Source organism: Myotis daubentonii, chromosome 17 (assembly GCF_963259705.1).
Source record: "Myotis daubentonii chromosome 17, mMyoDau2.1, whole genome shotgun sequence".
NCBI lineage: Eukaryota > Metazoa > Chordata > Mammalia > Chiroptera > Vespertilionidae > Myotis > Myotis daubentonii.
In genome coordinates, this window is record NC_081856.1 from 24,217,765 (window position 1) to 24,234,923 (window position 17,159).

Consider the following 17,159-nt stretch of genomic DNA (forward strand, 5'->3'; position numbering starts at 1 on the left):
ATTATCTTAAGGGAAAAAATGCATAAGGTTATTTATCACAGCGTGCTTCTTAACAGGAAAAAATAAAAACACCCTAAATGTTTGGTAATAGGAAACTGATAGAATAAATTATAGAACATGCACACAATGATATAACTTGCAGCTAATTAGACAATAATGTAGATTATATTAATTGACATGAAAATTATTCATGATCAGTTTTAAGTGATCAGATTAAATTGTATGACGGTGTAATAGTAATGTAGCTAACATTTACAGATTCTTTTATGAGCCAGTATATTACTCAGATTATTTGTATTATCTTATTTAATCCTGATATACCCTTAATGAATTGAAAAATATTTATCATCCGTATTTTACAGTTTTGGGAACTGAGGCTTAGAGGAATTAAGTAGCTACTTATATGAAGAAATGAACTGAGATTTGCATGTAGCATTTCTACCTCCATATTTCATTTCTGACTTTTACTTTTAAAAATAAAACAAAATAGCAAAATATGAATGGAAAAAATCTTGAAAGATACACATGTTTTAATAGTGTTGAGTGTTTCCCCCCCAGAATAGTCAGATTAAGAGTGGTTTGGTAATTTTTCCATGTATATTTTCTTCATTTTTTTCTGGCTAACATGGATTATTTATAAAATGAAGCAAGAAAAGGATAAAGCTAAATCTCAGAATATTTGAACTGAATGTGAGAATCGAAAACATTTGGAAAACTAAAAAAGCTGTAGACTGCATTTATAAAATTGTATGCCAAACACTTAAATGTAAATGTCTTAATTATCCCCTTCAAACACTGCATATGGAATGATGACCTATTACCGGAAGAACATACTTGGACCCCCATTAGGGTTTCAGAAGTAACGCCTGCTCTTCTGTCTGCTCTCCCTAATCATCCGTGCGTGGGTTGTGGGTTGTGGGGGGTTGGGGGGGAGAGTACATTATTTGTTTCCCAGAAGCTTGTTTTGTTTGTTTGTTTGGGTTTTTTTTAATGTGTGTGGGTTTTTTGGGGGGGTTGTTTTTTTTAGCCAGAGGACAGGTCCTTATCACAACTGCACACAACACTTGGTTTTAAAATATCCCCTAAAACTACAGCTTGGAGACTCATGTATACCCCAAATAATACTGTGAGGAAACACATCTCTTCCCCATTTCAGTGTCATGAATGAGTAGTGGCAGGAGCAAGGTCTATATGTAAATGTTAAGGACTTTTCTGGAAGTCCCTAAATAGGTGGCCCTGGCATGGGTCATGATTCACAGGAGTATAAACTGTGCCGCCCACCTGCCCCTGCCCTGAGGGTACTTGGCTTCCTGCCTAGATACCCCTGATCCTCAAAGCTTCAGCCCGTTAATCCCACCTCAAGGGTCCAAGTTCACCCAATCCTAGCCCAATGTCAACCATCTCTGGGGTGGCATCACGTTAACACTGTGTTCTGATCCCATTCAAACTTTATTCCCTGGTTTTGAAAAACCATGTATATATATAAAAGCCAAGCGACCAGACCACTGGTCGCTATGACACGCACCACAGCGTCCAACCGGCCCGATTGGGGCCCCGATCGCCCCCCTCCCAACCACCTGCGGCCCCTCCCTATGGCCAGCCCCAATCAGCCCCCTCCACCCTGATCAGGGGCAGGGCCAACTGACCTCCTGCGGCCGCCACCCCCTCCCCTGCCCCCGCAGCCAGCCAGGCCCCAATTGGCGCCCCCACCTTGATCAAGGATGGGGCCGGGCCTCTAGTAATCCAATAAAAAATGAGACCCAGTAAAGGCTTGCCTTGGGTCCAGTACCCCACAGTTTGTGTGTGTGTTTTTCTTTCCTTTTTTTAAAAGTTTTTGATTGGTGAAGCCAATCTTGCCCTTGACATTTTCTTGAAGATTAATGACCTCACCTTGCTGTTGAACCTCCTTGCTTCATTGTCTGGAGTCCTTCATTTGTCAGTTGTGTGGTCCTCCCTTGATCACTTAGTGCATCGTGGCAGAAGTGTCTGATCTTCAGGCCCTGCTATCAGGGTAAATCTGCTTACAACAATCCTTTCATCATCCCAGCTTCCCATCATTCCTCTTTTATTTACACTCTGATATTACTAAGCCTGACACTTGGAACCTGCTCTTTATTGGGAACCGAAATCCTTATATCTCTTCTAATTCACTTCCCTTGTAACAAACTGCATCTTATAATTGTTTGGATCTCAAGTCACACTTTGCAGTTGCCTTATACATAGTAGGTGCACAGCAAATGCTTCTGTGGAAAACGAGGCACCCATTCCCTTTTACTCAACACAGTTTACAAACATTGATGAGCACAAATAAAATAAATGTACTTTCTAACACAAAAATTGCATTTTGATAACTGTTGCTTGAAAAATTAGTACATTGTGTGTTTTTAAATGAAGATGATTTATTGCTATTGTCCAACACGTGAAGAGAGACAAAAAAATTGTTTGCAGGATCATTGGTTTGAGCACATCAATGGCACCGTTGAACAATTCTTGCTGAGTGTTAAAATGATTTATGTAACAGACTGAAGCTTTCCACAGTAATACATTATAGTCTCAAGTGATCAACCCTTGTTCATGCAGAGACAAAAGAATCTGAAAACTACCTGCTTCTAAAAGTCTCCTCAAAAGAAAAAGGAGGTGCTGTTTAAACTCTTTTGAGAGAAATCACCATTACATGCAATATCTTAACTTCTGAAAACATACAGAGGAAGTTTATTATTTATCTAATGAATTCCTTAGTTTACTTTGCTTTCTATTCAGTTCTTTGAATCATGCTACAAGAATTTTCAATAATAGAAGATGAAACATGTTTAAACATTGGCATTTTTCTATCATGGACTTTCAGGAATTATGTTGCAGATTAAAAATTAAGGCATTTTGTATAGGTTTGATGGCAGTGCTATTTATTTATCTTTCAAATAAAGAGCTATATGAGAAACATATTTTACAATGTTATAACCATAGCCATATTTTAGTGTATGCATGATTGCATGAAGCCATCATATAACTTAAAGATATGTACAAGATGATATTTTTAAATTCTTCTGAGTTATGGGACTTCTTGTCACCAAAGATTGAGTGCTCTATATAATGATTGCAATATGTGGACAGCGACCCACAAATGCAAGGTTTCTCTGGTGGAGAAACTAGATTTTAAAAAGAGAAGAAAAGGCAAAGGCCAGAAGAAATTACCCATTATTTGTTCCTGGTCAGCATATATTAACACACTCTTTAGACAGTATGAAAACAAGAGTTTTCTGTAGTCCCAAGAAACATCAGCCTAATTAACATCCCACTTCCAGATGTAATAATATAGAATACGAATAAAAAATAAGAACAGGCTGTAGCCAAAGGAAATGTGGATTGCAGAAAGAGAAAACAATGTAAACAGGATACTCAGGTCATGGAATACATAAAGCAATACGATTAAAAAGGCATGTGAGTGTGTAATTAAACAGACAGAATGAGGTCTTCCAGAAACCAGGAGAGAAATTTGCTTTCCTTTTTCACCGAAGGGGGCTGGGGCAGCTGGACATGGGGCAGGACAATGACTTCAGCCTAATGACTGGAGAAGCTTCCAAACAGATCAAATCAAAACACACCGGATGGACCCGCTGTTACTTTCTTAACCCCATCTCTGGATGCTCGCCTGATAAATGATCCCTCTGATTAACAGCTTGACTTCCTTGCCAGGAATCTCCCAGGGAAGGTAGCCACTCTACAGACACAAGACAGCAAGAAAGGGTAGCTTTTGTTGCAAACGTAGACACTGAAATTCTGGTTCACAAATGCATTAGCCTTTTGCCTGGGAGGAGAGGAGTGGAACTGTCAGGAGCTTCTCAGCCCAAGTTGCTGATCTGCCAGCAGAATTCTCTGCAAAAGCAGAGTTGTGGCACATTGGACGTGAGGTCATTGCCATCCTTCGTCTGTTCGCCATTTCCCACTATCTTCTTATCCTCTCATTTCAAAACTATAATTTAATCTCTTTAAAATAAAGGAGAAACTTTATCCTTGCTGTTTATGGGGAGCAATTCGGTGAATATGTTATGTACACCTTGCTTCAATAGGAGAGGTCTGATCAATAGCAAGTGTACTGAAATTCCTTTATAATGATGCCTGAATTCTTTCCAATGCTGTCCATAGTTGTCTTTCTTGGATATGACCCATCTCTGGCATACATAAACCCATTTAACAATAACTGGAGCTATGCTAAAGCTGCCATTTGTAAGAACATTCTTTGTGGCAGACATATATTATTGGGCTCTTTAACTATCTTATGTTTTTGTTTTCAATGCTCATAAGAACCCCATAGAGCAGATTTTGAAACTTTGGCTCACAAGGAGTGAGAAACTTGCCTAAGAATTCATGCAAATAAATGCTTCAAAGAACCAGGCTGCAGTCCCTTTCTGTTGAACTCCAGAGCCTCAATTCTTTCCGACATGCTCTGTGGCCATTCTTATCAGTCACTAAGGGAATCGTTATGAGGCCCCTCAATCAGACCAAAATCCATCTCCTCCTCATCAAGAAAAATGTCGCACTTTATAAGCTCAATATGCGAATTCCAATGGTAAGCATTTAAGAAAATTACTTGAAATAGTCATTGAATCCATCTTTACAACTAGAAAAATACTCTCTTTAGGAAGATTATGCTATATTTTGAAATTACTACTTTAATGCTTTCAGTAGTCCTCTTGTGGCCCTGAAAAGTTCATATATATTCCAGAATTAGCCAAATATTGTGATCATACAGCCCATTCCAACCCATGTTCCATGACCCTTGCCTCCTGCTCTCTGGACACACAGGGGTGCATAGTGTATGATATATCCCAGCACCAGCAACATGATGAGACACTCCTGTGTCTAGGACCAGTGAGTAGCTTAAGATCAGGGAGAATCTGGTTATGTAGCAATAATATAATTTTAACTTTTTTAATCATTTGGATCCTGCAGACTGGCTATATTTTTGAGCAAATCACTTTGCATGTTTATTTGCAATTTACCTTTCTTTAACATGGTGAAGATCCAAGATAACATTAAAAGTATTAGCTTGAATTTCATACAATAATTCCTAAATATTTTCTCTCCATTTGTGTAGATGGTCAACATTGACTTTTATCAATCCTTGGGGAGAAGGGAAGCTATGTGGCTCAGACTGCTGGTAAAAGTCTGATCTCTAGACTGGGAAGGGTAAGAGGGTGATAAGAAAGATGATACCATCTTGAAGGTCCACACCTGTTCTCCAGCATTCAGCATAGATCCTTAGAGGGTATGGATTGACTCATTGGGGGTCCCTAACTCAGCTTAAAAACAGAATAACAACAAAAACCTTGTTCTGTGTCTCATGGGGTAGGCAAGGGTATTGGGTAGGATAATTGATCTTTGGTCCCAAGAGAGTTGGAAAACGAAAGAACCTTTCAACTCCTGGCCTCACTGAGACTTCCAGGAGAAACATGAGCCCAAGTCAGAAAAGAACCCCGAATTAGTAGACAAGCGCAGAAGGCCCACTGTGTCACCTTCTCTGACTACTCAGCCTCGGGTCTCATCACCAATGTTCCTGTTTCTATGACCAGAGTGCCCTCCCAGGCCCTCTATGCCCACTTGTGTAATTAGGCCCTTGGCCAGCCATGGGCCATGAGATCTGATATGGAACCAAGGCTTCCACCAAGTCCTTAGCTGACATTCTACCTGCATGGGGATTAGGTTCCAACAACTTCTGAGAGCCAAGAGGACCCAAACCCTCTGGGACCTCTGTCACTATAGAATGGTAGGTACAAGCCATTTTAAGGGGACAAACCAATGGCCAGAGAAGGGCACCAAACTTCTCTGCCCCATCCGTCTTCCGGCTGCTCAAGCCTTTACATCTCTCACAGGATATTTTTTGCTTCCTGACATGCTGAGAGATGAACGTTACATACCATGTCGTCAACTGACCAGTGCAAAGTCTCGGGAATACAAGATGTGTATTCAAGCCCATGGAATAACACTGGAATACTCACACACTTTGTGCCTTTAAAGAGTTGTTTTAGCATTCCTTCACTCATGTATGCATTCATTTAGTGACTCATTTGTTAATTCATTCAACAAACACTGAACGCTGATTCTAACCAGGCAGCTTCACAGAAAATAAGGGGAAATATTGAATCATATCCTATTTAATACATTCCTCCCAAAACTGCACATTGTCTCTAATATATAACTTACTGTTAAGTCAAACATTTCTATTAAGTTTTTAAAAATCAAAATAAAGATGGCATGCCATAGAAATCATTGTTGAGGAATTAGAGCAATTAGTCTGTCACTGAAGTTTTTATAGATTATGTGACATTTTGACATTTATACAACTGCCATGATACTTTTATATGGCATCAGTTACACTGTAATACTAGTAGGCTTATGGAATACCATGACTTTGAACGTAAAGAACAGAAACTATTAGGTAACCTTATGTTGTTAAAATTCTTGATCCACATAACTGCCTATTACTGGTTAAGTTGTGGAATCTGTGGTCTTGGTGTATAAATGCATGGATTAAATAACATTAATGTGTGATTACATGAAGGCAAACCATATAGCTTAGTTAAATTGCAGTATAATTGTTATCACTGAATGTAAAGTGATACCAATTAAACCTTCCTTTAGAACACCACAAATTAAGATGTAACTACTGGAAAAATTCTAGAATGCAATCTTATGGTATACCATGGGTAGAATATCCATGGATTTTTCAGAGGTTTAATGACATTTATAAAACATCTTTCTCCTTTATTGCTGGCATTAATTGTGCCTTATCCAGGAAAGTTTCAGAGATATCAATTAACTTTTTAAAATATATGTATCAATGCGTTCAGTCTTTAAAATATTGACAAAAAGACAAATTATAATTTCTTGTGCTCAAATAGAGTAAATATTTTAGTGGGGTGGCATTGGGGTGGAATTTGGGATAAGAAAAGATCTGATATTAATGTTAATACCAATTCTTAAATTATGAAATTTTGTTCATCAGAAACAGTTGAGTACTGGCAACTTTATATCATTCTACATAATAAAATATTAGCAATTAAAATACTTATGTAAATATTACAGCATAAAAATGCCTTCCTACTTCATACATTCATCCCTCATATGTACTGGGCTGAATATTTATCAGCCTAGTGCAATGTATTTAATTTCTGAGTCTCAATTTTCTCTTCAGGAAATCAGGGTAATAATAGCTACACAAAGGATTATTGTAAGGATTAAATGAAGACATCATCAATGACTCAATACAGTGTTTTATATTAAATCAAAATTAATAAACATGTTTCCTCTGTCCTCCACGCCCCCCCCCCCCGATTTCACATCTTTTATGCTTCTTATATGAATATTTATACCAGAACTGATGGTTTAGATCTATAAGCCACAAGGTCTAAAATAGATGACATAGTGAGAATTTAATCAAACTTATAATTTTGACACAGAGCACTAATATGTTTTTCAGATGAGAGAGATATGCTGTAAAGAGGAAACTTTGGTTAAGTAATGATTGAACTTTTAGAGCTGGTGATTTTGTTTGTGTTTTTAGCAGAACTTTGGCGATTTCAGAGAAATGATCTGCAGATGAATCAAACCTTCCCTTCATGTACCCCCAGCCTGTAACCTACACGTGCCTCTGTGTGCCCAGGTCTCCATTCCAGATGTTCCAAGTAGCTCTTCATTTCATCATGTCTTCTGACAGCACCTAAGCAAATATATCAAAAGTTGTACAACATTTAGCAAGTGCAACTTGAAGATTTTCTTTCTGTTAGACAAATAGACGCCATCTGGAAAAAATAACCCCAGGCTCTTGGACACAGGAGCATGAAGCGTATTGGCTGAACACCCAATGAATACCTTACACTACTTTCTTTGGCTCCTACCCTCTGCCTGCTCATTTCAAATCTTGCACACTTCAGCAGGCGCTGTGCTGTGAGACAAACGAGTCCTTGTTACCCAGGCGCTCAAACACTGTGAAGACTCGCTTAATTTGAAAGACAGGCTTTGCAAAAAATTATCTGGACCAAAATTGTTTCCTTTCATACCAGGATACCTGCTCAATATCACTGTGTCTCGACGTTAATTGATAGCAATATTTTATTATTCAGTTCTTTCTCAGATTTTCAGTATTTGCCATGTTCCATTTTTAGCAGGGGTTTCTTCATGTCATCTTTCCTTCCTTTTTTTCTCCCTCCCTTCCTCTTTTATCTAAAGTTACTTTCTATGTGAAAAAGTCCTACCTATGTTGTTATTTATTTCACTGATTGACTTTTATTTCTAAATTAGTATTATAAGAAATTTGTGTTAATTTTGCCTTTCAGAATTAGCTGGACTGAATTTAAGTGACTGCAATATTATTTATGAAAACTAAACATTAACTTTTATAAATTAAATAAATTGAATAGTCAGAAATAAAAAGAACTAACTTTATGTTTACTTTAATGATATAATTCTTGTGATAAAAATCTTTTTTAGTGAAATTTTTTTCATATCTCAAACTTTCTATGCAACCACACTTATGCCACAATCCTTAAGTTGTTTCCTTACTAATTACTTGCCTTTTGCCAGTTGTGAGCATGTAGCTTTTCAAAACCCAAAAGCAAATTGCCCCAGAACTTCTGGAATTCATTTTATTACATCTCGTGATCTGAGCAGTAGGGAGTCTTATGAAACATGTTGGATCAAACATTAACTTTATAAATTGCCTTCCTTCCCCACAATTCTTATGAAAAAGGTATTAAGCGAGATTAAAACTCTGGAAACATTTAATGGGACTTTGGAAATCTGTTTGTGTTCAGTTTCTTGAAAAATAAAACTGTCTAATGGAAGCACTCCTTGTATGAGAAGTGGATGTGCCTTTGAGGCAATTTTCTTCCGTGCAAAATAGTGAAACTGCAGCAGGGTCATCTGAGTGTTTGAAATGTCTTTGCCGAATCCATAATGCTGCCAGGAATAATATCTGAAGGGGGTGTGTGAGTTTGTTCATAATGAGAAAAAGGAAGTAATGATTGGCAGTAATATCACTCTGTGTCTTTGCAGTCCTATCCTGGTCCAAGCCTGGAAAGTGAGGACTTCAACATCCCACCGATCACTCCTCCTTCCCTCCCCGACCACTCGCTGGTGCACCTGAATGAAGTTGAAACTGGTTACCACTCTCTGTGTCACCCAATGAACCATAATGGCCTGCTACCATTTCATCCACAAAACATGGACCTACCTGAAATCACCGTGTCCAACATGCTGGGACAGGACGGAGCACTGCTTACCAACTCCATTTCCGTGGTAAGAACCTGTTTACCCATTTGGGGGGGGGCAGGGGGGGTAAGGGACATGGTGGGGGCAAGGTGGAATTTAATGCGAGAAGCTCTGCACTGTAATAACGCGGCATTCTGAAACTAGAAATAGGTTTAAAGCTATGGAAGATGTTCTCCAGAAGTCCTGTGAAATCCTGAAGCACTTTTCCATTTTAGATTTAAGTCTAGGCAAAATCAATTCATGACATGTTTGATTATGCATATTTATAACTCAAAGTACTAAATACTCTGACACTGACTGTTCTCTTATAAAGTCTAACCATCTTACCGGCTTTCGGATAAAAAGTTATCTTAAAAGGTGCTACCTCTCATCCAGTGCGGGATTCCTCCCCACGAGCAGGACTTCCCGTCTGAACAGGAACTGCTATTAAACTTCCTTTCTACCCTATTTTCCACGCTCAAATTCCTCAAATTTATATAATAAGGAAGCAACAAAAGTATTTTTATTTTGGAGGTATAATTCTTACAATCAAAATGTATACCCATTGATGTGTATTGGACCTGTTGGATCTTCTAATGTTCTATGTTCCTCAAATTTAGTGGGAATGGGTATCATCAAGCAAACTAGCACAGATTAAATTCCCAGAGTCCAGGGATCTGTATTTTTGATGAACATCGCTAACTTTATCATATAATCCTTCCTTCTGGTTTTTATGGCATAGAAAACTTAATTTCTCTGTCTATATCACAAGTGCTGAAACATCTTTTCAGTGGCATTTGGCTAAGGGCAGAGCTTTTTACCACATCATAAAACTCTCTCCAGGGTTAACAATGACTTTGAGTTAGCGTTCTTTCGTTTCCGTTCTTCAATCACTTACCAGTCTAACTCTATTGTATTTTTGCAAATCGCTGAACAATGCTGTCATATTCACAACGAACACATTTATTAACTTCTTCATATTATGTTGTTTCTGATTTAAAAAAAAAATGTTTCATATGATCAACTTACCTAAGTCATTTGGAAATATATCAACTTGAATGATTTCACAAGAAGGTTTTCCTGTGTGTGAAGTAGAGTTGAAAGAAACCCCACAGAGGTGTTTTTAGGGAATGGAGCCCAGAGTCTAATGCCATAATAGTGTAAGATTTCTAAGGACGGGCAGGTAGCTGGTTGACCAAGAGGGGAGAACCCATCCGCAGTACTAGCAGTGGTGGGAAACTCAGCTCTATTGTCCCAGTGTTTCATGTTATATTTGCCTGTCTAGATTTACCTTGAGACTATTAACTATGACTTAATAAAGTAGAGAATGAATTTTTAACAAACATACTAAATATGTAAGTCTGAATAATGTACTTCAAAGCAGTCACCTTGAACAATCACAGGCTGTTCTTTGAGGCTAAGTCTTCAGACCCAGTTCATGAGTCAGTAGGCACCCAGATCATGCCTTTATAGGAACCCACATTCACTGAAGAGAGGAAGAGTGCATACAGTGTATAAAATATCAGTTTTGTCCGCTGTGCTCCTTCCTCATAGTGCTAATGAAGTTGGCCGTAGGAGGGATAATGAGATATTCAAACATATAGTTTAAGTGCCCAAACTTTTCCTTTCTATAACTTACCTACTTAGCATTCCTCGGACCTTCTCCATACACCATTTACGCTTTAAGAGATGCCTGCACAGCTTTAGTAAATATGCATCTGGGATTGCCCCAGATTTGCCATCCTTGGCAATCACTCCATTCTCAAATGGTGCTCAGGACTGGACCTAGTCACACCGGTGAAACACACCACTTTCCATACCCTTCCTCCACTGTGCTTTCCTCTTAACCTCTCAGGAGCTTCAGCTCCTCCAACATTTCTTTATGCTGTCCCCACCCAACTGAATGCTCAAAACTGAGCATTGGTATTTCCCCTTAGGCATGGTATTTCCCTTGGAACATTTAACACAAGGAAGAGGAGCCCTTATTGGCCTACACCTGTGGTTCTCAACCTTCCTAATGCCGCGACCCTTTAATACAGTTCCTCATGTTGTGGTGACCCCCAATTTCATTGTTACAAATTGAACATAATTAAAGCATAGTGATTAATCACAAAAACAATATGTAATTTATATGTGTTTTCCGATGGTCTTAAGCGACCCCTGTGAAAGAGTCGTTCTACCCCCAAAGGGGCCGCGACCCACAGGTTGAGAACCGCTGGCCTACACTAAGGGGATGAAGCTCTAACCTGCTGTTCCAATTCTTGGCCAGGAGAACCTAACAAGGGTTGTGAGCTTTCCCAATACCTCTCAAACCACATTGTGAGGTGGGCATCTACTTTGCCTACTCATAGAATTAATCCTAGCACTTTATACTGTAAGTGCAAAGCTACTCCAACAAATAATCCAGGTCTTGGTGAGAGTTCAGCCAGGCTTCAGCACTGTCCAGTAGAGCTTTCTGTGCTAATGGCTTTTCTACTATCCATACCGTCCAATAACAGTAGCCATTGGCTACTGAGTGTTCTAAATGTGGCTAGTGTGTGTGAGTGAAAGGCTAATTTTTATTTTATTATATTTTAATTATTTTTAAAGTAGCCACATGTACCCTATATAACTACTATATTGAACAGCATACGTCTAGTTAATAATGTTGATTCTAACATTAAATTTTCATTAAACCCAATTTTTTTAAGACAGAGTGGTCTTGGAGAAAGATTTGGAGTTTAAACCTATTGTAAAAATCCTGTTTCAAGGCTTTGATCTCTGGCTGGATTCCAGGACCCCGAGTTTGATACACTATAAAGTTGCAATAGAATTGTAGTAAAGTTGGAAGGGCCAACTTGATTGGAGTCTACTCATTCCTTTGAGAAACAAGGACCTCTTCCCTTCCTGTTTTGAGCCGTCATGTATCCAGAAGGCCATTCATCAGTGTACATTTTAAGTCTTACCAAGGTCTGAATGTTTGAAAGGGCTTTAGGGATTGATAAGCCATGGTCACTGTTCTTAGGAGCTTATAAACTACAGAAAAAAATATACATGAATAGGTAGGAAACAATTAGAGTGAGACATAAAGTAATTAGAGAGAGACCAAGCAAAGTGCTCATTTCACTTTTATTGGACATGAACCCCATAGGGGTGTCTAGTTGGAAGAGATTACAGCAGTAGTTCTCAACCTTCCTAATGTCGCGACCCTTTAATACAGTTCCTCATGTTGTGGCGACCCCCAATTTCATTGTTACAAATTGAACATAATTAAAGCATAGTGATTAATCACAAAAACAATATGCAATTATATATGTGTTTTCCGATGGTCTTAGGCGAACCCTGTGAAAGGGTCGTTCGACCGACCCCCAAAGGGGTCGCGATCCACAGGTTGAGAACCGCTGGATTACAGTAATCTGGTTTGGGAGTTTACAAAACTTAGTGGAAAAGGTAGGACTGTAGTCAGGGTTTAAAAGATGGTTTTGATTTGGACAAGTAAAGAGACGAGAAAGCGCATATTGGGAAGCAGGTTAGATATTTTAAGTTGAGAGATTTGACCAAAGACTTCAAAAACCAATCAGAGGTCTGTGGGCTTGATATGATGGATTCTAAAAACTCACTGGCTGTTTTCAGTCAGGGTGGTGTTGTCGGGAAACATTTTTGGCGCCTCCCTGGATGGATAGCAGTGGTAAGAAACTGCAGGTGGGGAAAGTCTGAGGAGCCTGTTGTCATAGCCAGGCCGGAGGTGTTGAGGAGGTGCACAGAGTGGTGACAGTGTGAAAAGAAAGATGGGCTGCGAAGCTGTTTTCACGTCATTCCCAACTCTATATGGATCTAAAGATGAACAACCTTTCATATCGTCGTATTTTACATTTAAAAGGCACTGAGGGATTATTTTCTTTGAAAAGAAATTTAGGCCTATAAAATGTTCTCTTCACACTTCTTTGTAACATCTGGCCAAAACTCTTTCTGTAGCAATTTGTTCATTGCTAATGTGATCACAGAATTTAACAACCAACTATTGATCTGTTTGCCAATTGTTGAAATATATGAATAGTGCACAATTTGGGTTAGTGCTCATAGAGACAAGGAAATCATGGCTACAGAAATCAGGATGCAAATGCTGCCCACCTAGAAATTACAGTGCTTTTCCTGAGTTCCTCTCCCAAGGCCACCAACATGGGAACAACAAGGAAAGCTAACACTTGCAGATCCTATGTAATGAACTTGCTGTAAGTTTTAAAATCCAGTGAATATAAACCACCTTGAGCGGAAATGCAGATATATATATGAGCAACTCTTTCCAATGTTGTTTTCCAAAAGCTCTTCAGTGTTATTAAAGCTGAACTATTTGCTGTTAGTATGGTGCTTGCATCTTTGTGTTAGTATTTTCACATAGGTGGGTCAAATATTGTAGTTCTCACTTAGCTATTCTATATATTTTAGAGGTTATTATAATGTTTATAACATAGATGCATCATTATATGTTCTATGTGTTATTACTTTTATAATGTAATTATATATAATATAATCTTTTCTGTGATTTTATTTTAAAGATAAATTATTATATATAATGTTTTCTTCTGAGATTTTATTTTAAAGATAAATTTTCTTGCCCTTGCCCCCAGTGGCAATATAAGTGATTCGATTTCACTTAGTTTAAGCATTTTCTACAAATGTTTAATATATTAGACATAAAAACGTATTCTGTATGAGAAATCAATACCTGAATGAGTATTATTACCCCAGTTTCACAAACGGAAAATGGAGGATCACAGTGATTAAGTGACTTACTCAGTGGCTCCGCCAGCAAATACCCCAGCTCCCTTGTCTGAAACAAGGATAATAATAATCCTTACCGCGTGGGGGCAAATGAGTCAGAATTGCTTAGACTAGTAGTTGCACATAGGAAATATTATATAAGTTTGCTAAATAAAATATGAAAGGAAAGCTTGTATGACTCGTTTAGAGAAGTTAAAATGCATGAGAGGGAAGATTTTCCAAAAGAGTTATTTATACTTTAATCCTCAATCTTCTTCAGATCTATCAAAAAAAAAAAAAGAAAAGAAAGAAAGAAGACAGCAATGAGCCTGTTATTAACCAAAGAAGCCTCTCTACTTTAATGAGTGTCCTTACATATCATTATAATTAAAATTGACATCTCTGGGTCAGACTGCCTCAGTTCAAATCCTGGCCCTGTCACTTGCCAGCTGCATGACATTTGGCAATTTATATAACGTTCCTGTGCCTCAGTTTCCTCGTCTATAAAATTGGTATAATATGAAATTTAATCCCACAATGTTATGAGCATTAAATTAGTTCATGTCTGTAAAATAGTGCCTGACTCACACTTGGTGCTAGATACAGCCTGTGAGAATTTCTTTCTGAGAAAGGTCACCAGGGTAGAATATCTAGATTGCCTTCTAAAATTTACCATAAACGGGTACAGAGAGCACAGTTCCCTCCTTCCCGCTTCCTTTCTGTATGTTCTTGCCTGTGCCATTTCATGTGTTGGTAGTCAGTCAGGAGTCTGCAAGAAGTTAGATTTCTGGCACTTTAAAAAGATTCCATTTTCTTAAAGCCCCTATTTTCCAAGCTCGGGCTATAAACCAGGGTAGAATTTCTATTCGTATATACTGTCGAGTAAGTGCCAATTAGATCTGACTCCCAGGTCCAACTCAAACAGCCATTCATGATCCAATATGTAAAAGTTCCATTTTCTCAAAATTCCCCTGTGGGCAATTGACAGTGGGTAACTGATCAAGGAGTGGAGTACGGTTAGACGGTTAGACGAGCACTCGAATGAGAGTCCAGAGAACCAGGCTCTGCCTTGGATAAGCTTGTTAGCCATGGGCCGTGCATGGCACCCTGTCCATAGCAGCAGGGCTGGGATAGATGAGGGGCTCCAAGCTGAGCTCCTTGGAGCCAGGGGAAGCCAGGAATCAGCCAGGGTCGGAGGGCATTGCTCTTATTCATCTCACTTGTTCACATTTCTTGTAAAAGTTCCCTTGAACAAAGGATTCAACCCCTCCACCCCCCCCCCCACCCCGCCACCCAAGAAAATGGAAAACCACAAGAGTAGTTGATCGCTGAGATCCTTCACAGGGCTAGCATTTTCCTGTGTTTCATTCTCTATCGACCACGCAATTGTGATGCAGGGTCGCGACTCACCCAACTTGTCACTTTAGTTCCTTAGTAATTTTTCCTACTATCACTTTGGCTCCTCAGTGTTTTTTTTACCTGTCCCCCAAAGCCTATTCTGTTATTAAGATATTTGAATCTATTGAATAGAACCTTTCTTTGGGGAGGAAAATGTTATTCTGTCATTAAGAAGAAGTGACGTTGCTTTGTGAGAAAGAACAGTGTTTTCCTGTTGTTAGGAAGAAACTTCAGGGCTATTTGGGGAGAAAGGTAGGATAAGAACATGTCCACGTTAACGATTCATGGTTTCAGGAAAAAAAAATCCTTTGGTTCCTACAAACCGAAATGGTGAGCCTCTCCTTTTCCTCTCCACTCTGGTCCATTCACTGCTGGGTTAATCATGGATTGGTGGAAGGCAAAATGCAACCTTGTATAAAGTCACCCAAGCCTCGCTGCCCGGCGTATATGTGGCGATGGCTTGTTCTTTGTGCAGTCAACAGAAGCTCTTTCATACAAAGCAAACCGTGCAAAGTTTTAGAACGGCCTCACAGAAAGGACTCATTTAGAACCTGGGCTTTTTGCAGAGCGTGGTTCCTAATGACACATTATAGGAAATCTACAACGAGAAAAGGCAACAAAGGAGATTTCAATTTCTTTCAATGCTTCGAATTTCCAGTTCTGGAGTTTAAAATGGAAAAAAAAAGAAAAAGAAAAGATGTTAAAAGCAATAAAATTGGGGGGTTTATTTCCCCAATGCCTTATTTCCCCAGGCAACAAAAGCAAGCATAATATATATATTCAGATTTATTGTCATTTTTTTGCATTCAGTCATGGCACACTTTGCATTCAAAGGCCACTGTTCCACTGTTTTGACAACCATCACTTCAGTAGGTAGCGGGCGGGATGAACAAAACTGAAGCAGGAGTGTTCTCCGGGTCCAGGGGGAGTGCTCTTACATCAAGGAAGTCAGATGTATGAGAGCAGCATGAATTTCTAATCTGTTGCCATTATGGGAAGGACCACTGGCATATTGAATAATGTAGCTTTCAAAGCCAAGCAGAAAATGTGATTACAGACAATTTGATTGCTATTTTTAAAATAAATATTTTCAAAATCTTGAGATACTTTATTTCATGTAATGCATAAAATATGGAACCGTGGACTGGACCTAAAATATCTTTCAGGACACGAAAGAGCTGATGACGTCAGCCCCATTTAGATATGAAATAATAGAGGCATTAGTTTAAAATGGATCGGATGTCACTATGGTGTGTTCCTTTTAAAAAAAAAATAGGGGGAAAGCAATAAAAAGAAATGATTTTGCCCACTTTGACAGAAAAAGAAATGAACAATAATTATTTAGCATTATGCCACAATTCATCAAATGTTTAGCAATTACAGCCTGTTTTTTTTCACAATTTATCTTTTTTTTTTTTTTTTAACATTACAGCACCTGAGAGCAATGTACTAAACCACTTTAGGACTGTGAAAAAATTGGCTGTTTTTTTTGTTCTTATTTTTGACTATATATAATAAAAGTGTGTGGTTTGGGTTGGGTTTTTTTAATGTCAAATTCCTAATAAGGCCAAAAATAAGTGTTGTTTGTGGTTAGTTGTTAAGTTCTACTTAAGCCCTTTCTTTGCTCAAAACAGACTACTTTGAATGTGGTATTGATAAGTAGTTCAATGGACTCAGTATGTTAATGATTTGGGGACTATCTTTTAGTGCTGTAATAAAATATTTCTCCCAACCACAACTCTCCTTAATAGTGTTCAGGAAAGGAGCCAATTTAA

General features: G+C 38.5%; 1 protein-coding gene across 2 annotated transcripts in view; it reads left to right on the forward strand.

Moving 5' to 3' along the window:
• TOX (thymocyte selection associated high mobility group box) overlaps positions 1 to 17,159 on the forward strand; it is a 299,605-nt gene that overhangs the window by 159,395 nt on the left and 123,051 nt on the right. For both annotated transcript variants that reach the window (XM_059673126.1, XM_059673125.1), the window contains one exon: positions 9,052 to 9,294. In XM_059673126.1, coding sequence (XP_059529109.1) covers positions 9,052 to 9,294 — 243 coding nt within the window. The remainder of the gene's footprint in view (positions 1 to 9,051; positions 9,295 to 17,159) is intronic.